Source organism: Amblyomma maculatum, chromosome 1 (assembly GCF_055883805.1).
Source record: "Amblyomma maculatum isolate TAMU_Amacu chromosome 1, ASM5588380v1, whole genome shotgun sequence".
In the NCBI taxonomy this organism is placed as follows: Eukaryota; Metazoa; Arthropoda; class Arachnida; order Ixodida; family Ixodidae; genus Amblyomma; species Amblyomma maculatum.
In genome coordinates, this window is record NC_139344.1 from 322,828,277 (window position 1) to 322,849,448 (window position 21,172).

Here is a 21,172-nt window from a genome sequence, read left to right on the forward strand (position 1 = left end):
TCACTCTCTCTCGCCGCGCTCTTGCTTGTGGCTAGCAGCAGCAAAGGAGGTTGCTTTAGCCTCTTTCTATCTCCCTCTGTCATCTTGATTTCACGTGCCATTTCTCTTTGTTGTGGGGGCCACCAAAAGTGCGGCCTTCGTGTGCGCGGTTACTTTCGGATGGCTGACTGCGCGGGACCTTCGACTGTGTACTGGAGCGATGGCTCTTCTGAGCTCTGATTTGGACTCTAAGAAGTATCGAACAGTGTTTTTTTTTGCTTATCCTCATTTATCTCATTTATAGTTAGGCTGATGATGATGATGATGCTGTTAATTAGCACACCTGCTAAACACTGAAATGTGCATACTCTGTTGACTACATTATTTGTATAGCAGTCGTAATCAAAAATAAATCTCTATGCTCGTTCCGTGACACCAAGCCGACACTAAGGGTTCATCACGGCCAGATACACCCAACAGCGAAAGGGTTAATATAATGGTCAGGCTAAATGTGAATTAGATGGACTCTTCACTCTGGCTTGAAAAATTATAGGAGTAATATATTGAAGAAAACAGCGCTCGCCGAAGTTTCAGAGGAAAAAGAAAAACAAAACATAAATAATATGCTGATTTTCCCTCGTCAGAGGGGTTTCCGTCGAATCCTCAACTATATGGGAGTAATATTTCATATCACGCCAGCATACTTGTGGTTTAGGTTTGATCAAGCTCGTGGTAGTCTTTAATGGAAAAACTCACACTGAAGTTTCCTGATTCTGAAGCTCTCGTGCATGGTGCAATGTTTTTGTTTGTATAGCGAGTTTGTTTGTTTGAACCTATCATGCATAGTGTAATTTTTTTTTTTTTATAGCAAGTTTCTTTGTTTGACAGCAAAAGGAATTGTAGGATTTGTTTAGTGGGCAGTTGGTAAAGGGGAGAGGGGAATTGGTTCTCCACTGCTAGATGGAAAGGGAATTGCAAGAGGAAGAGAGGCAACAGATGGTGTTAGTAGGATGGGCTGAGAGTGGAGGATTGCGCAGCCTGACTGTGGCTTCCATGGGAGGATCCTACCGAGTGGCTACCTTTGGAAGGGTCCAGGGTAGAATGAAGAAAGAAGGTGGCTACACAGTATTAAAGAGCACTGAACAATGGTTGATGGGAGACCTCAGTTCGAGCTGAGCCAGCGTTTCAACATGGGGACTTGTCTTAATCTGGGCCAAGTCCCTTTGTCAAAACGTTGGCGTAGCTTGTGAACTGAGGCTCTCTGTCAGCCTTTGTTCAGTGCTCTTTCATACCTTAAAAGAAGGAGTTTACGGCAAGGGTGAAGGAATGCACAACTGTAAGGTAGGTAGTTCCCCAGCAGAATACAGGGCTACATTGCTGAACTAAAGCTACAACACCTCTGGCTCTTTTCTTTTCAATAATTCAGTAATATTCATTGAAGCATTAAGGGTTCTGTTCACAGGAAAAATCACCATTTCAAGAGAATTTGCATGGTATTGTGATATCATACACCTTGCCTACCATCCGGCACTTTTTCTTGTCTTGCAACCTTGGCATGTCGTCTACCTTTTTACCAATTGGGGAATTTCAGCCAAGTCGTCAGGCGACATGGCCGAATACTTTATTGGTCAGGTGGTATTCGAGCGATGCTACGACACCACATGAGACATAGCTGTCTTGCAGGTAACATGTCTCAGAGGCGTATGATGTTATGAGATGTGACAAGGCTGAGTATGCAGATGTGCAGGCAGTTGGGAGACACTGATCACGTAACATGGCTGAGAGTGATTAGTGATACATTGGAAGCATGTTGGGCTGCAAGGACAGGATCTTGTAGCAGCAACGTTGCTTGTAACGCTGTCACATATGAAGATTTTGTATATAATCTTCATACATGTACCCACCCCTTATGTAATACCCCCGAACCAGGGGTCTTTAAGGTAATAAAGTGATGTGATGATGATGTGACATTTCACTTTTCAGGTGACTAAGCATCCCTCCTTCTTTTTATATCCCCTTGGAACCTTTGCCTTCACTTTTAGGCTCCTGTAACAGAGATTGGCTGTGGTCCCTTGGACTGGCTGCAGCTCGGGTTGGTCTATGTGCAATGCAGCTTCTTGTCCCGTGGGATCCTGTTGACCCAGTTTACAAAGCAACTCTGAAGCTGGCGTACGCTGAGCAAGAGGTGAGTGAAAGCAACTTCATCGCACACAGATCTTTTTCAGTTCGCTGCCACAGCCAAGGAGCACAGGGTTTGTTTCCATTTGCAGTGCTTTAGGCAGAGCCTTGTTTTTATTTTTCTCTCGTAATATTTTATAGCTATCAGACCTGGAAGCAGAGCGGCACTTGCGAAACTGGACACACGCAGCACGCACAGGGAACGATCAAGAGCAGGAGACGCATCCTGCACTGGTGCTGGAGAGATGCCGCCAGCAGCAGCTTAAGGCATTAGTGAAGCAGCTAGCCTCAAGGAAAGCCCACAGAGCCCCAGACTCAAAGGCAAGTACTTAGTGAACCACTGATCCTCATTATAATTGGCCAAGGGCAATGGCCTGTCGGCCTCTGCCACACTGTTGTCCAACTGACCAAGTCTCCTGCTGTACTTGCTGGTTACCTTAACTTGTCATCTTCTGATTATTTCGGTCATATAGAGTAATGTCATTAATTCGAATGAATTAAACTACTAGCCAGTCCTGTCACTAAATGGCTTTCCCATGAGAGAGTGTTTCTTTAGTTACCTCAAGTCACTTTTTCGCAGTTATAGAAAGGAAGGTGACTGTTGGTATGTTAAGGATAATGCAGTTACGTATACATGAACATTTCTGTTAACTAGGGGTGTGCAAATATTGAAATTTTTTCATACGAATAGGGCGGATAATGCCTTCGAATATTGAATGTTGGATCAGTGGGGAAAAAAAATTAGAACATTAGAAATAGTACGTATTTTTCATCTTGTTTATCTCAGAATTCACATGGTATATTTGCTGATAACATTAAACTAGAATTGGACAGCAGTATGTACCCTACTGAAAAATGCAGTATAATTCTTATGAAAAATTTCGTATACCGGTGTTTTTACAGGAAGGACATGCATAAAGCTTAGTGGAGCAGTCATATCGCTGCTGAATACAGTAAGTTCTCATTAATTCGACCTTCGAGGGACCAGAAAAAAATGTTCGAATTAACCAAAAGTTCGAATTATCAAATGAGCCTGAAAAAACTATGGAAAACCATTTACATCACAGTAATTGTAGCTGATGAACACATGCACAATGATTGTTTGCATTTAGGATGAAACTGAAAAAAGCACGAAGCTTTTTTTCCTGGTTTCGTTATGTGCTTCGCTTTGCGCGCACTGTCGGGAAGACGCTCTTTGCAAAACGGCCCCGTCACGTTATAAGGATGCTTCACTCCACTATCAACACGGTAAAGCATGGCAGTGAGGTGCAAGATCTGCAATGAATTGGAAAGTTTTCGATGTGTTCGATAATTTTCGAATATTTGGAAATTTCGAATATGAGATTTTTGAATACAATTCAAATAAACATATTCGATTCATATTTGAAGTTTAAATATTTGCAGATTCCTACTGTTGATGGAATACAAGTGCTTTATTATATAGTAGTTCAAATGTCGATAGCAACTTGACTCCGCTGATGTGGTCTGGCCAGGAGTGCTTAATGTTCACCCGAGTCAAAAAGAAAATAATTGTTGTGATAGACTATGCCAGCGCAGCTTTATTACCTTTTCCTGCCTGACACTGCTGTGCTGTGTTTGTCTCAATGCAGTACGAAGAGGTTGCACGGCAGATGCGCCAGTGTGCGCGCACACTTGCCAGTGCCGAGCGAGTGGAGTCTGTGCTGGAGAGCCTCTGCTCTGCCTCGAAGGATGCACGGGAGGCACCTGCTGACATCTGGCCATGGCTGAAGACACTGGAGGCCTTGTGCAGTCAGCTGCGTCTGGAGCACTCTTCCTTCAGAGACCTCTGCTACCCATTTCTTTTGGGTCTAGTGCAGGTCAGGTGAAGCTCAACTTTTCTGCAGCCAATTCTCTCGCAACAAATCTTTGTGTTCATAAGGCTGTTTTGGAAACTGCTCTACGGTCGCCAACCGATTTTTCGGTCTTGGCAGGACCTGGGAGATGGTCCAAATAAACAAAATCCGTGGGCTTAAAAAAGAACATTTCTTCAAAAAAAATTGTCTTTGAAAATCGCAAACTTCAGTGCACCCTACATTCCGTCTGCAAGAGAGTTATGGTGCAGCGTGATGTGACACTATAATTCTCTGATTAGACTGTAATCCCAGCCAGAATCGTGAGGCAGTGCAGCACAGCAGCAGGTGATACCGTCAACAAATTCACCCACTGCACAAAGCAATAACATTTTGTTTTCGTAGGGGATGACAGTAGCGAACACTACGAGATGGAACACTCAGGAAGAAAGTAAACAGAATGACCGTCTCTGAATGTACCAGCATCAGCTTAAAATATTCAATATGACTACACAGTTTTATTGTATTTGGGCTTCTGTACCATGACAAAAATGACCAAAAATTGCAGGGTGTGGGAATGTAAGAAATGCAGTCGATGCATTTGTGTTACAATGTTGACTTCTGCTTTTTAGCAGTGAAGACGTCGTTGACATGTTTGAATGCACATGACGCTATTAACCGTGTGAGCATTTTGTAGTATCTTAAAATTTAAGAGCGTGGGCAAACTCAATTAACCACATTTTGCCTGTGAAAAGAAGTTCATAGTTTACAAACATTGCATGTTTCACTTCTTTTTTCTTTTTTCCCCATGTTTTTTGGACCATTTGGTATATCCCTGATAAAGAGATAAGGGATATCCGTAATGCATGGTGGAAGGGGTACTCACACTAAGCTAGTACATTATATAACGCTCTTTATTATATTGGAGTTAAATGTGACCCAATCACTTGTCGGGCCCTCATCTAGATTTGAAAAATTGAGGCTTTAGTATCAGCTTCATTGCATTGCTTCTGTGTAGTCTGAATGCCACCATTCATTTACTTTCAGGTGATACATGGTGTTCGGATGCTTGCTGTGCTGTCAACCTCCAAGTTCCAGGCTTCAAATGGCCCTACACAGGGTTTGCATCTTCTAGAGCAGGCACTGGCTTTTCCGACTGCCCTGCCTCCTCACCGTCTGTCAGAGGTGCTCTCATGTCAGCAGCTGCTGGCCCTTCTCACAAGCAAAGGCGAGCGCTTCATCCTGCTTCGTTCTGCACTTTACGAGCTGGTCACTGGGCGACAACGGGACCACAGTGGTGCAGTGGACTGGCCCAAGGTGTGTTGAAGACTCGTAACTGCATGCTGTGCTCTTTTACGAGTGTATGATGACAAAGGCTTAGTTGTAAGCAGTGCCATGGGAGAGTGCTGTATAACACGTGCGTGCGCACGCACGCACACACCTGAGATCAGATGCTTAATTTCAGTTTTGCGTGGAAATGGTTACGAAGTGCACTTGTACTGAAGTCTCGTGGAACACCTCGTTTAACTCTTTTTTCTTTTTTTTTTTTTTTTTACATTGAGTCCTATGAAGAACCACCCTAATGATCTCATATTGTTTATAAGTGGATATTTGTGACACATATTTCAGTGGATATTTGTGACAAGTTTTCTCGGTAGCTGCTTGATGTAAAAACCATTGCTTTGGAATCATTGTGATGAGCCCTCAATGCTTTCTTTGCTATGCTAGAATTGTTGTTTAGTAGAAGTTTATTGTTCTGTTATCAACAAAAAGACCTCGTGTTAGAGAATATTTAGAGAATAAAAGAGTAATTACTCATTGACATCCACCCAAGCGCAACCATACGGCTGCAAAGGAAAACTGTGCAGCTATCTCAGGAACCCCTACTCTACTATATTTGACCCACACCATTCCCATTTTAGTTATTGATCAATTTGCTCTTGTCTTACCATCTAGTCTCCTGACTGCCTTGGTTAGCTCAGTTGGTAGAGCGACTGCCCTGGAAAGATGGCTGTCCCGAGTTCGATCCCCGAACCAGGACGAAATTTTTTTTTTCTCTGAGAAAGCTGTATAGCTTTCCTTTGTAGCCGTATGGCTGTGCTTGGATGGATTTCAATGAGTTATTACTCCCTTATTGCAAATCTACTCCGCCTTGGGGGTTCCCTCTAAATATTGACAAATAAACTACGTTGCATTTGCTCAAGATGTTTAGTTGGTCATATGTTACAGTCCACTATGTCTAAATTTTAAAGCAGCCTTGGAGCCAGTGGGATTGCATTTTTTAAGGACCACGCTTCCACGGGTTGATTTAATTGCCAAACTGGTAGCTTTCTAATAGTGACGAAAAGCAAAACGACTGCACACTTCCTAGGGCAACTCAGGCTATGAGTGATGCCATAATGGAGGGCTTCAATCATTTAAACCACTTGTCATTTCTTTAACTGGCGCCCACATTGCATAGTACATGGGTATTGTGCTCTCGGCGTCAATAGCAATGCGACCATGATTAAACCATAGTACCGCAACTCAGTAGACAAGCACCTTAACCACTGGGCCACCACGGCGGGGAAAAATGTAAATAATTAGGTCAATAAACCAGGGGTACTGAAGACCATTCTGGAATATTTCATTGTTGATTTTGTTTTGTTTTCTGGGCTCTGTGAATAAATAGCGTTAGTCGGCGACAGCATACTAATAAATTAGATCCATGGCAATAAAAATATGCCCGTACTATGGTTTCTAGAAAGACTTGCTAGTCTTCCGTCTCCGTGCTCCTCCCTATGGAGAGGAGTTTCTGCTCTTGTAACGCATGCAGCGCTGGCGCTGAACGCAATCTGAGCACAGTCGGCCGCCTTGCCGCCGTAATGTTGCTCCGCACCGGCAGTACTGTGGGTGGTCAACGTTGCCGGTATTGTGTGCCTTTTAATTGTCGGAACAAGACGTCTCTAAACCATGCTTGCTATGCATAGTTTTCTCAAGTTGCATTACTGTCGACAACAAAGCGAAAGTTGAACACATAGCCCTTTCTGCAGTTAGCCCAGCAGAAAAGAAATTTTCGTTCACATACAAACAGTGCTGACTGCAGCACGTCATCTGCTTTAAATGGTAAACAGCTGCCTTGGAAAATTAAAACCACACCTTACGACATGAAGGGTGAATGAATGAATGGACGGACACCGGGGAAAAAACCTGTCTCCGGGTAGAAAAGAAACACACGAAGAAGCCAGGGGGCTCAGAGCGGGGGTTTAAAAAAAAAAAAAAAAAAAAGCACTGCAGCAAAGTTGAGCAAAAGGGTCACAAGAATGAGAAAAATGAAATCGATAAAGGAAAAAAAAAAAGGAGGGCCAAAGAAGCACAGTTAAGGAAAAGAGGAAGGATTAATGCAGAGGTATGAAGTGCCTACTGCATTTAAAAAGAAATGCTGCAACCAGCTAGGAAGTGAATGGGGATCCCAAGTTCTAGATATATTGACCTTGGGTTTCAGGAACGTCAGTTTGCAAATGGACCACCAACACAAGAACTCAGTTTTCTCCAATTAAAAAGCTTGAAGGATATGACTGACTAAGTATTTCTTGCATTCCTTTGTTAATACTGTATATACTCATTAATGAAACATGCATGCGTACACCTTCTTTCGTAAAATGTATTGTGGCGCTAAATTACTTCGCAGTGATGCCTTAAATCAGGATTTTTTTTGTGCTCTCAATGCCATTCATTCGTACACCTGCCAGTGTTTTTCAAATATTTGCTTTACCTTTTCAGTTCAGTTTAGTCGTTCAGTCGTGTCCGACTCTTCGTGACCCTATGGACCATGTCACGCCACGCTTTCCGGTCTCTCACTATCTTCCTAACATCACATAACTTCATCTGCAGTGCCTCGAGGATGCCATCTAACCAACGCGTTCGCTGCCTACCCCTTCTCCGGCGACCCTCAACCTTTCCCAACATCAAATCTTTCTCCAGCGACTCCTCTCTTCTCATCAGATGACCAAAGTAGCTGAGCTTTAACTTTAAAATTTGACCCTCCAATGAGCAGTCAGGGTTTATGGTCGACAATATCGACTGATTTGATCTTCTGGCAGTCCAAGGAACTCTCAAGAGTCTTCGCCAGCACCACAATTCAAACGCGTCAATTCTTCGGCGGTCAGCCTTTTTCACAGTCCAACTCTCGCATCCATACATCACAACTGGAAAGACCATAGCACGAGTTATACGGATCTTGGTTGGCAGACTAATGTCTCTGCTCTTTACTAGGCGGTCAAGGCTTACCGCAGCCGTGGCCTAGTGGTTAGAGCGCCCGTCTCGGCTGCGGGAGGTGGTTAGTTCGAAACCCACCGCCGGACACCCACCGGTAAAAATGGGTACAAGCGTCCCCCGGCCTGGCGCTCAGCTTTTCCAGGGGTGTGCGTTTGGGAGAAGCTCCGTAAACCCCGCTGCGCGCCCCTCCTCCACAGTGGGCCCAAACCCAGTTACCTTTTAGCCTAAAGGAATTAATGAGGTGTTCCAATGGCACTGGATATAGTAGTCGATTCCAGTGATCCAAGAGAACTTGATTTATTATTAAAGTTACCTTTACATGGACCGCTAGGACGATTTGAGCTGAAAAAGGCTTAGCTCGTTGGCGCATATGCCTATTTCGGAGCTTTCTGAGGTTATAATATCCAAGTGTTCAATATTTCGATTCTACTTCAGGCTCTTCCTGAATTCACTGTCTCCGCGAATATAGGAGGGACCTGGAAGAAGGTAACTTGCTTGCTCTATAATCAGTCCACATGGGATTTTGAGCTTTCCTTAGTGTTTGATGGTACCAGGTATTTATTCAGAATAATTCTCAATATGGTGCGTGATGGTCAATGCTTTTCAAATAATTTCGGAGTGACTAGATCACAAATAACGAAATCCTTTCTTGTGTAAGGCGTGCACCTCCAGTTAATACAGTGGGGACTAAGAAAGAACCACCTTAAAAAAAAATAATAATAATAATTTGCTTACTGGGATTTTGCAGTTACCACGTTTGGAGGTAGAATGGAGAATAGAATTCTTTCTGCACTTTGCTCTCTCTCTCTCTCTTTATTTATTTTTTTTTTTTGAATAGCAGTCTGCATGCCAGGACATGCGGCATGCACGTGGCACGCCCAAACATACGTAATGACCTGTTAACAGTGTTCTGCAGTATGCACTGAAATTTCATGTACTGTACAGTTATATATCACTGTGAGACAAGAGAAATTGCAAACGACGTTGATTTTTGTTATACTGCTTGCTCAGATGTGAAGGGTGGAATTAACAGTATGAGAATGTTGCTTAGTCAAATTTCGCACGTCGACACTAAATTTCTTTAAACAGATGTTCACTCGAAACAGGGCTTGTGCAAGAAGGAAGAAAAAGAAACTAGGTTGGGTTTGTGTTTTGTCTAATAAAAATAACCTCCTTCTATACGTTTTTGTACTGCTCCGTATACTTTTATTACTGTTGTAATCATTTCGTTTGCAGAGAAAAGTAGTATTGGAGTAGTAGTAGGGGTGACGGTTTAACAAGTAGGAAAGGAAGCACAATGTAGGTGCGTGTCGTGATAGCAGTCATTTATTCCTAGGATACCTAATCGGCAGCTCCCTAAGAAAAAAAAGCGAATGGCTATATAGCAGAATATAAAAGAAAGATGGAAGGTATATAGTAAAAAACAGTGGAGAGAAATGTATTCGCAGATGTAAGCTATAATCACATGTATACTGCATCTACATCACGATGATAATGCGAAAAAAACTGCTGGCACACATATATCTTTTACAGTCCTGTGCAGTGCAGGAGAGCAAAAAGGTGCTGAAATGCTTTTGCCACATTAAGAACGCTTAGGCGATGAATTTGCAATAAACAGCAATGTCCAACTGCAACCTTTTCCAGTGCTCTAAAATGCTATTCATGTGCAAAAATTAAGAAATACAGAGGCCGGCAAAAGCACACAGTTGAAAGTGAGCCCTGCCATGTGCGGCTGCGGCTCACGCAACGCCACCGCTGCTTGCATTACAGAGGCGACCCATCGGCAGGCGCGAGACAGAAGACTAGCAAGTTTTTTTAGGGGCCATACCTGTACTCTTTGCTTTCGTGAGACCCAACCTCATCTTTCTGTGGTGGCCAATGAAAAGGCTACAAACCGTAGGCTACAAACCGTGAAGATACCCGAAGTAATCTTTAATCATGCTTTCAGGTAGGGCATAAGCAATATTTTGGTAAAACCACAGCATAGTTGCTGTTCAGAGAGTATATCACAGAAACAACAAGCTTGAAGCAATCGGTCTGTATTAATGAGATCGTTCTGCATATTACTTTGCCGATGGCAGATCGGCTAACTGCCACGCGATTGCTGGAAAGGCACTCTGCGCATTGGCTTTTCCTGCCAGCATTTGGTGAGTTAGAAAACAGGCTGGAGCCAATCAGAATTCAATTTATGACACCCTTAGCCTTTTTCTCTGAGCGCGCCGTAGCTTTATCTCATCAGTGTCATTGCTGTAACCCCTTAAATGTACTGCACTCAACAATTATGATTTCAAATCATGGGAGACACTTAAGCTCTGCCTTTAGGGGTATGAAACAATAGCGTAGGCTACTAGCCCATATGTAAAGCCTGCTCTAACCTAGCTGTATGAAAGTGTCTGCGTTGGCCTAGGGGTAATGTGAATGCAAGGACCCTGGCAGACTGATTCTGGTATCACCCTCCCTTGTGAAAGGAGAGCCCCGAGTTAGCAGCTCCTTCTAAGTGTGAGTGAGTGAGTAATCTTTAATAATAAATGGAGCTGGCACAAAGGCCTATTCAAGGGAGAAGGGTAGTAGGGTCAGGGGGGTAACATTTTGGCGTCAGCTCCTACGTATGCCAAGCGTATTCAGGCAACCCTACGTCCAGTTAATGGCCATATCAGCTGCCTACCAGCGCTATGCTCATGATTATTCGCTTACTACTCCAACGCCGGTGGACGACCGCCGACGTCGGACTTTCAGTGAACGGGGCTATTGCATTAAAAAATCCGGACATTGGAACTCTATGTACAGACCGAGGGCCAACCTGGGCCTGCAACTTTAAGCCTGAGCCCGGCTCGGCCTTCAACTTCAGGCCTTGGCCTGGCTCAGGCCAAGGAAACATGACATCTCATGGGTTGGGCCAGGCCAGGCCCAACCCATGCTTTAGGACCGAACCAAGCCTTCGCAGTGCGCTGGCCTGCATGGCTTATAGGTAGCATGCTTGACTCAGAAACCAAGGTTTGAGTGTTCAATACCAGTGTTGCCCTTAGCAAAAAAATTTAGCTGTGGTTTAGCTTGTGGGTAAACCTGGAGTTGTGCGAGAGCTATATGCATGGCTACGCTTAGGTTCGGCTTGAAAGTAAAGACATGGCTTTGCACATGGTAGTTTACTCTATGGTTTCAGCTTTATTTATGCCATAGGGGGCACTTTTGACCACTAAAGTGCGATGAGGTGAAAGCGTCTGTTGCACGGTCGGCTGAAGCCCTCCACTACAGCATCTCTTTCCATCCGTTTCCACTCCAACCTTCGTGATGATGCAATAGCGTAAGCTACCAGCCATCATATAAAGCCCCATTTTAACCGAGCCGTATGAGCGTGCCTGCATGGCCTAGGGATAATGTGAATGCAAAGGTTTTGGCAGGCTGATTGTGATACTATAACCCTCCCATATGAAAGGAGAGGCCCGAGTTGGCAGCTCCTGCCAAACGTAATGTCAAGAAGCCCTACGTCCAGTCAGTGCTTGGCCATGTCAGCTGCCAGCTACAGCCTCTCCGACCTCCTCCTCCTTTTCTTCTTTAGCGGTTGCTAGCTGACGGCCAGACCGACCACGGCCAAGGTGCAACCATAACGAAAGTGCAATCACTGGGAAGAGAAGAAGTGGCTGGCGTAGTGTAGCTCTCGCCACAAAATCCTCCTGAGAACTCGGCCATGTCATGTCTCATGATGTCACACAACCAGCCGACCAATCAGTGCCTCGCCATGTCCTTTCCAATTTGCCACGTGCCAAGAAGCATGCAGAACAGGAGCCTTAATTTTGTCACGTTAGTAAAAGATAGGATGCATTGAATCTTTGTAACACTGTGTGCAACTTTGTTGCTGTTGGAAAATTGGGGAGTCACTTTTGCATGAGATTGCACAATTGCACAGCTGTTGCTTTTAAGTGCTTAGTACATCGATGCATTCTGCTCACACGCACGGCACGCCCATAGCTACTCACTGTCAGGCATTGAAAAATGCCAGCCATATCTGTATGCCTTGTGCTCACGGCATTGCATTTGGTTGGCAAATTCTGCACAGAGAAGAGCACAGCAGGCAGTCAACAGTGTCTTGAGAGGGAGAGCTTGTGTTTTCTGCAGGTTGCTCGTCCTGTGTTCTGCCAGCTGCTGGCCTCGTGGCAGCTGAATGAAGAAGAAGAGCGTGAAAAAAAGGAACGAGAGCAGAGCCTTTTCCAGTACCGTACCCATGCAGGCGAGGAAAGTCAAGAGGTTCTCGACGAACGGCACCGTCAGGCTCTGTTTCCCAGCTATGCCCAGGTGAGCTGACAGTCCCAGGCCACATGTGCTTATGAAAAGCATTGCTCAGGTAAGCGCAAGACCTTGCAGCAAGCGTGGGATTGAGGGCGATGGCACTAGGGTAGTGACCTAACAATGCCTAGTGTGCATGCACAGTTGGCACTTTGGAGCAACCCCCAAAAATAGTGCCATGAGAGCACGCAGATTTGTGAGGTGAATCAGATGTTTTTAGTTGGCTGGCTGAGCCATCAGGAACAAGTGCAGTCTTGAGCATTCCAAGCCCCTCCTGCATTTACGTTTTGTGTGGCGGAAGTTGTGCAACTTGCGTAACTGCATTTCTGGTGGCCGTGCATGTGGAATTGCTCTTGCTTGTTAAGTGTCAATTTCTCACTTTCTTCTAGGAGTTTGAAGAGATCGAAGATGGAGCCAAGCAGCCAGAGCATGTTGAGCCAGTGAATACACAAGCTTTTGCCTTCAGTGGAAGTGAGGCGCTGGAGGTGTGGCGGGCTCATTGCCTACTTTCTGATCCAGACATGGGAGCTGAGAAGGTCGACTGTCTGCGTGCTTTAATGCTGCGTCATGAGGCTCTGCGCAACATTTTGCAGCAACATGGGCATCACCTCGGTGAGTAGCATACTATATTTAATTGATGGTGCAGCTGTGTCTGTGTCAGGCCCGTAAGTCTGGTACAAACAGATTTCAGTTCCAACAATATTTAAAAAAAATGCATATAACAGCTTATGGGTGCAAACTTCACACTGCGGATTTTTTTTTGTTTTACTTGTGAATTTTTGTTTGAATTCCAGTGAGTGTAAAAACTTTATATTTCAACTGCTTTTTTTACTGCTTAAGCATCCTTTGCTTCTTTTCGTTAAAGAAAAAAGTGCGAGTCAAGCTAAATGAGGGTCGCATAAGTTACAGGGCTTATGGCTGCATGGCATGGTTTGTGGATGGTGTTGTCATCGGTCGCCATAGCCGAAACCAGTGTGGTCGGGCGGCACAGCAGTGTAACACTGCTGGTTTGATGTAGTATTTCATAGTATTACCAGAAAAGATAAACGTTATCATAAGAACTGACTGCTGTGCTTGTGCAACAGCAGCATGCCTGCACAATGCAGAGCTTTCAGTAGTGGTGCCTTCCGTGGGTGCGCCAGATGATGAACTGAGCTGCTCGATCCCTGCCTGCCCTAGTCGGCTTTGCCAGATTGCACTCCAGAACCAGTCAACGCTGAAACGTTCATCTTTTGTCATCACTTTACTACGAAGTCCATCTCATAATAAAATAGGCTCGATAAGGCGTGTGTGTGTTCGGCGATGGTCATTTCATTTGCATAAGCTGCGCCGATGACTGTTGCTGGCCACTTACAGCATTGCTCGATGGACAGTGCCACACCCGCTCTTAGTGGTGATTGTATGCGCGTCCTGTGATGTAAACAATTGCCAATTTTATTTCACTTTATGCTCAAAACTATAGTCCATGGTCATTTTCATACGCTGAAATTTGTGAATTTTCTCTCCACAATAACCAGATTCGCACATATAAAAGCGGTACTCAAAACGGTGTACGAGAGCTGTGCAGACAACCCATGAGCATTTCCACGCCCTCCTTCATGGCCAAAGCAAGTTTAGACTAAAGGAAGGCCTCTTCACTATTGCATTTTTCCCAGCCCCTTTAACAGAGCAGGAGTCTGAGTGAAATTTCAGCTAAGCGGATCCTGACATTGGCACCTCAAAGAGCAGTGCGTTTTCGTGGTATGTGATAAAGCATTGCCTAAACTGTCTCGGAGCAAGTTGGTGACGGATATTTGCGGGCGCCAATGACATGTTTGACAAGATCGCCAACGTTGCCGGGCACAGTTGATCAACTGTTTTCTCAGTGTGACCTCACCATGAGAGAGTGAGCGCACGAAAAGCAGATGACGCACCAACTCATTGGCATCACGGGTTTTTGGTCCACATGACATTTTAATGTTATGTCTTCTGTTTTCCGACGACACATAAAGACTTGTCAACTACGAACCGAATCTGCTAATAATATGAATAATCATGCAATGCGATTTTATGTTTCTAACACTGTATTCTACTTATTTACAACGCAAAAATTTGGTGTCGTGTCCCTACCCATTTAAAGCTTTAAAAAATTCAGAGTCCAGAGAACTGTCGTAACGACACCTACTGTTCTTATCATTTCATCATACAAATCAAAATATTGGCGCAGTAATGTATGACTCAGAAGCTATGTCCTGTTGCATATTGCTTTTTACTCGCGTGACCCACCCATGAGGCTACGTGTCCACTATTATGGACATATTGACTTTATGAAGACAATTGTATCATACCATGGAATTTTCATACAGACGATGAAACTCTCGTGGCAGTGAAGAAATCTGGCATATCCTGCGAACGTTCGTGCTTCCTCCCAACAGCAAAAAGTTCTTAAAAAGCAGTCCCAGATTAGCGAAAGTTTGAACTAGTGATTTGCAACATCTTTTTCGCACATGAGCCAGTTAAGAATCCAAAAGTACCAAAATTGCGATGGCAAAACTCATCTGACAACTGGAGCACACACGTTTCTATGAGCAAGCATCGGTGCCATGTTTGCTGTTTACATTTTGCCCTTTGAGTAATGGTGATAGCAATCTTGTTTTTTTATATATATATATATATATATATATATATATTTTTTTTTTTTTTAAACGGGGTTTTGCTAGTACATCTGTTGGCAGCAATTACGTGTGCCGCTGACCACTGAGAGAGGACACTTTCTTACTGGCCGCTCCTTTCTTACTTCGAGTGCTTTGTTAAGTCTGTCAGAAAATGCCTCCCTGTTTTGTATTGCATTAACTATGTTTTTTCATGCTTCAGGAGGAGTCTGCGGTCATTTAAAAAGTTCAAAAGGCAGGAATAGCTGGGATATTGTGGAGTAGTGAAGGTCTGCATAGAAAAAGGAATCATGGCAAAATAAATGGCTATCTTCATTTCATTAAATTTTTGGTTCTAGATTGTAATGAGTGTGCTCATTTGCCCATTTTCACGATAATAAAATTATCGCGAGAATGAAAAATTTCCTTCCCTGTCGGTTTAGTTGTTGCAGAGTTCGAGTATGATTAAAGTGCAAGTGATGTGCAGTCCTGCCATTCACGTAGATGAAAAGTTTAATGCAAACTGCAAACGATTTTTGAACGTTAGTTTTTTCAAACTGATGCCTAAGGAAGCGGTTCCACTCATTCGGATACTTCTTAGGTACCAATAAGTGAACAAATGTTCATGCAGATGCAGCTTTGGATGTGACCCTGCAAGGCTACCATCTTGTTTCTTGCCAATCGCTAAAGGCTGCCTTAGGCACCGCCTCAGAGCAGCCAGATGCTTCGTTGATTGGTGCGGCAGCTGGGAAAGGTCACCATGTTAACAACCAAATCAACCTATACCACGATGCTTATCTACAAGAGACGTCCCTTTGCGAAGACCCATTAAAACACCTGTTGGCACGAGTTCAGGAGCTCCTGGCACAGTTCCCTGGACACCCAGGACTGACCAAGGTATGCACTTAGGCTTACAAACAAGCATGGCTCTTCTGTGTTGTATTGAAAGTATGTTTAATGTCCAATGGCAGCAAACTTGAACGGACATTTGGGTTAGGGTCCAGGGAAGTCATGAGCAACAGTGGACTGTCGAGGCCTTTGTGCCATCCTTCATTTCACATCTTCAGTGATAAATGAAGCTGTTCCACAAACCTAAAGCACTTAGCATGAAATACTTTTTAAAATGTTATCTCTACTGCTACCATTCATGAAGGTCAAATAACACTGGGATTTGACCTTTAACGAAGGAATGCAGTCTCTAGTCACATATGCCATCGCCGTGGCAGGGGTGCCTCCCTGGTTGCGTCACCATATGTACAAAGCATTGATTTGATATCCATCATAATTCTGCCTTACACGGGCCACCCCCAAAATTTGACCTCGGTCAAGTTCTACCAAAATCCAGCCAGCCTAATTCAGCTATGGCAAACACAATGGCGACGTCCAAATTCAGCGTGGGCTAACCTCGATGTTCGACCTCAGCTGATTTGGACCAAAACCGATGTCCAGTATAATTCTATAATGGTAAACATGATGGTGACCCCCCAATTTGACCTTTCCCGATTTGGATTAAAATTATTCCACATTGATGTAAAAATTGTCATTAATAAACGATTTTTGAAACCATGCAACCCATGCGTCATCTTGCATTGCTCAGTTTTTTTCTAATTCTAGCACTTGTGCTCCTTTTTTTTTTTTTTTTTTACCAGGCTCACAGAGTATTTTTGAATGCATTCTGGTTTTATTACTTTGGCTGTGATTTATGCATGTGCTCTCGTTAAATTTCTTGTCTTTGCAGCTGAAACAAGTGTGCAACCGTGTGCTAAACCTCCCCGTGTCATCACCCGTGATGAAAGTGCTTCAAGGACTGGAAATACTTCTGGCTTTGGGAGAGGTATGGCCGCATTAATGAGAATTAGTGCTATCTGTAGTACATTTTTGTAGCTGACGGGAGGCATATTAGGCATAGCCGAGGTGAAGGCATATGGCAGAGGGTTTGGAAGGGTTTTCAGTGCACTTGAATCTCTCCTCAACATACTTTGGCCAGGAGATCTTATGGATTTAGTCATGATCACATCATCAAGATTCTGCTGCATTTGATTATTACACTGGACTACCGGCAGCTGCGTTTCTATGCGATGTCAGTGCACGTTAAAGATCCCCAGGTGGTCGAAATTTCTGGAGTCCTCCACTACGGCGTCTCTCATAGCCTGAGTCGCTTTGGGACATTAAGCGGTGCAAACCAAACCCATTACACTAGCAATCCTTTCGTATAGTCATGATTAAGATGAATTCTGAATAAACGTGAACGGTGCAAGACCATTTGGTTGGACCCCTGCTAAGATTTGAATGCCAACCCCGAAAGAAGTGGGTTCAGTCCCATTTGTTGCAGCTGTTTTTCAATGGAGGAGAAAAGCAGGGCACCCGGGTATGTACAATGTTAATGCGCATTGAAGAACCCTGGGGGGTCAAATTTCCGAAGCTCTCCGCTACAGCATCTCTCGTAGCCGAGTTACTTTGGGACATTAAACTCTGTGAACCAAACAACCATTCAGTTGGTTTCTCTATATAGGGCCCAATGTTTAAAAAAAAGATTAATGGGGAGACATGGCTGTCATCAAATTTTTTGATGTATTTACATTGAAAGCGCGGTAAAATTTACTTCGTTATACTGAAGCTAAAAATGCATAGTGTCCTATGGGCACAAAGTTATGAAAACTGAAATACTTCATTACATCAAAAATTTTGTTACATTGCAGTTTGTTACATATAGATATAACTGTCACTTTATGTGGAGCACCGTACAAATGCATATTAACCCCTACTTATATTGAAGACACACATACAAGCGTGCCCTTAGGCCTGCCATACTTCCACGATTGTAAGCAGACTCGAACGTAAGTTGGCACTTCATTTTCAGTGCCGCAATAAAATAGTCAATCCTTATTTTTCAGGTACTGGGGTGCTCATTTTTTACAGTATGAGACAAGACCTGTTCATTTCCACCCTAATCTCGTGGCATGTTTTGGTCAGTGTTAGCTACCTTTAAGCAGCAGCGGCTGCTGGCTGATGAAGGGAAGGTATGTTGCACAAAAAATAGAGACAATCGCAAGAGAGGACGGATGAGGCGAGTGTAAGTGTGTGGTTGATGCTGCCATTATACGCCACGTGCTCCGCCGTCTGTAGGTGCACCACTGAAAGCTGCCTAGCTATTGTTTCCAAAAGTCGTTCTGGGTATGAGTTGCGGCTGCTCATGCGTCACTGCGAGGATTGTAAATGTTCGCGGTGGGGATTTACGTTTTCATCTCCTGCCGATTTTTTTCTACGGCCGCCTGAAGAGTAAAGCTAAGGTTGGCCATTGTGTAGAAACGAAAACATTGATGATGATGATGCAGCCATACAGGAGAAACTAATGCGTACACGTGCCAGGTGGCTCCTACAAAGAAGCGCTAAATGACTAGCTGCATTTTTGAGCCCTGCTTTAGGGTGGGTGTGCTGCATTGACTAACCAGTCACTTTAACAGAATAATCGCTGATTTTTCTTTTCATTTACCCTGCCTTTGCATTGCAAGCTATCTTAATATGTGCTCATGGTGATGCGCCTCAATCCAATATATAAGACATTCTGTGCCACCCACTGTTACATTGTGCCAGCACCATAGACAAGCGTCAGCCCGTGATGTCAGAGGATATGCGGTGGCGCTGCCGACAGCAGTGGCTTTCGGGATGTAGGCATAAGCCCGCGCCGTCTGCATTGGATGCGCGGGGCTTGCTGTATTTTCAAGCATAATTCTGATATTCCTGCAAGCTGTAGTGCGGTTGGTTGCGCACGATGCAAAAAAAAAAAAAAAAAAGAAAGAAAATGACGCCGGTTTTCACATGCTTCTTGCAGTTCGATAAAGATGAGAGTGAACGGTAGCGGCTTTGAGCGCGACAAGTAGACCTTTCGGCAACGGATTGCCTTCGCGGCTAATGTGTTGCACTTCTGCACTGAAACTTGATCGGGTAGTTTGCAACCCTTAATTTTCGTGGTTGCTTTTCAGCCGCACGACGAAAGCAATAGCAAATGCCTGCAGCTTGTGCATGCTTTGTTTTATATATACTATCAAGTCATAAGAAGATTTGACGCGATATTCTGTGTGTGTATGATTTTAATCGAGGGCAGGAAAGCCGTATTGTGACATCCCATTCACCTGCAGTACTGCCCGTGTTGGTGACCGTACAGAAAAAGACACAAAAGCTGTTGTGAAGCAGGCACAGACTTGTGAAGTAGGTTTTCTCCGTTTTCACTGCGAGTGTCAAGAAAGTGAGTAAACGTCATTAGGATCCCAGCAAAGTCATGCAGCGTTATTTCTCAGATTAAATTTTCTTTTGAATGTCATTAGGAACCTGATGAACAAATTAAATATCCATGTACACTCTAGCTCTAATCAGGCAGGATATTTATGTATGGTATATATGGTATATGGAGTTCAATGTCTCAAAGTGGATTCGGCTGCAAGGGGTGCAAAATAAGCAGTATAAGATGACGCGCATTTGACGCGTGAAAACAGGGCCAGTGACCCGGTGTTCACGTGTTTCTTCGTCCTCGTTTGTTTCGCGCTGTTCTTTCACCATTTAGCCGTGAACCAAATAGCCTAGGCAAAAGTCTTCACTGAATAAACATGTTGCAAGTACACTGAAAAAAAAAAAAAAAGATCAGCAGATCACTTAAATGTCGCTGCAAGTGATCGTGGAGAGCGCTGCATTTGTGCTCATGCACCTCTTTTATAGAGTGAACAAACGAAATGAGAGCATTCTTAAAATTATTCATGTATATATTAACCTGTGATTGACCTTGATGTGTCTGTGCGATGAAACAGACGTGAAACGCTTCCTTTTTAATAGACCAGGATAAAACAAATTAAGCGCACTGTAGGCAGATGACCGCCGAAGAATTGACGCGTTTGAATTGTGGTGCTGGCGAAGACTCTTGAGAGTTCCTTGGACTGCCAGAAGATCAAATCAGTCGATATTGTCGACCATAAATCCTGACTGCTCATTGGAGGGTCAAATTCTAAAGTTAAAGCTCAGCTACTTTGGTTATCTGATGAGAAGAGAGGAGTCACTGGAGAAAGATTTGATGTTGGGAAAGGTTGAGGGTCGCCGGAGAAGGGTAGGCAGTGAACGCGATGGTTAGATGGCATCCTCGACTCACTGCAGATGAAGTTATGTGATGTTAGGAAGATAGTGAGAGGCCGGAAAGCGTGGCGTGACATGGTCCATAGGGTCACGAAGAGTCGGACACGACTGAACGACTGAACTGAACTGAAATGAGGCGAATGTTACAAAGAACTATAGTACGATTAAATTCTGTCACCTAAGTTGCCGGTACACAGAGCTAGAAATATGATTTCTAGTTCCCCATCGTAGCCGGTAATAATTGCTGTAATAATTGCTGTTTAGAATGAAGGCGCTTGGAGCAGCGGAAAGTCCATCAAAGGAGTCGTCATATAAAAAAAAACAGATTTCCAGTCATTCATATCATTGTCCTCCTTTCATGTGCTAGCAATAGGCCTGGGAGCTGAACAATGTTGACTATATTAGTTTTTCTTATACATTGCGCTTTCTCATTTTCATTTAACTTAATCAGTCACTACAGCCGGGCACCGTAGCCGCGCGCTGTTGAGGCCACGGTGAAGGAAGTCAATGCAGCTTTTCGCCGGGTAATTCTAGCAGTACCCGGCTCCAAAAATGCTGATCTGCTCTCCAGGCATAAACCAAACCATTTCTACACACGAGCGAAGCCTACGGTTCAGAATATTCGCAGGCACAAACTGGTTTCGAAGGCAGCGTCGCTTGGTGCTGTGCAGGCACGCTGCGTTTTTGCCTACACCCCACGTCGCTGCCGATTGCAGCGCCACCTTTATTTACAAACATGACGCTTGTCTATAGGCATATTGCTTCGTCGGTTGAATTCACAGTACATTTAATGCGACATCACTAAGTGCCCAGTATTGCAGAACATTCGGTGGCGTCATCGTTGGCTGTGAACTAAAAATCTCAATGGAGAATTCCGAAGCAGTTTGCAACGTTCAGATTGATGTTAATTTCTCG

General features: G+C 44.1%; 1 protein-coding gene across 3 annotated transcripts in view; it reads left to right on the plus strand.

Annotated features, from left to right (window-relative positions):
- The window catches only part of LOC146207283 (midasin), a 261,721-nt gene that overhangs the window by 173,182 nt on the left and 67,367 nt on the right, over positions 1-21,172 (plus strand). For all 3 annotated transcript variants that reach the window (XM_084581249.1, XM_084581150.1, XM_084581196.1), the window contains exons 46-53: positions 2,022-2,164; positions 2,299-2,478; positions 3,768-3,995; positions 5,016-5,285; positions 12,339-12,515; positions 12,896-13,118; positions 15,768-16,033; positions 16,875-16,970. In XM_084581249.1, the coding sequence (XP_084437375.1) occupies positions 2,022-2,164; positions 2,299-2,478; positions 3,768-3,995; positions 5,016-5,285; positions 12,339-12,515; positions 12,896-13,118; positions 15,768-16,033; positions 16,875-16,970 (1,583 nt within the window). The remainder of the gene's footprint in view (positions 1-2,021; positions 2,165-2,298; positions 2,479-3,767; positions 3,996-5,015; positions 5,286-12,338; positions 12,516-12,895; positions 13,119-15,767; positions 16,034-16,874; positions 16,971-21,172) is intronic.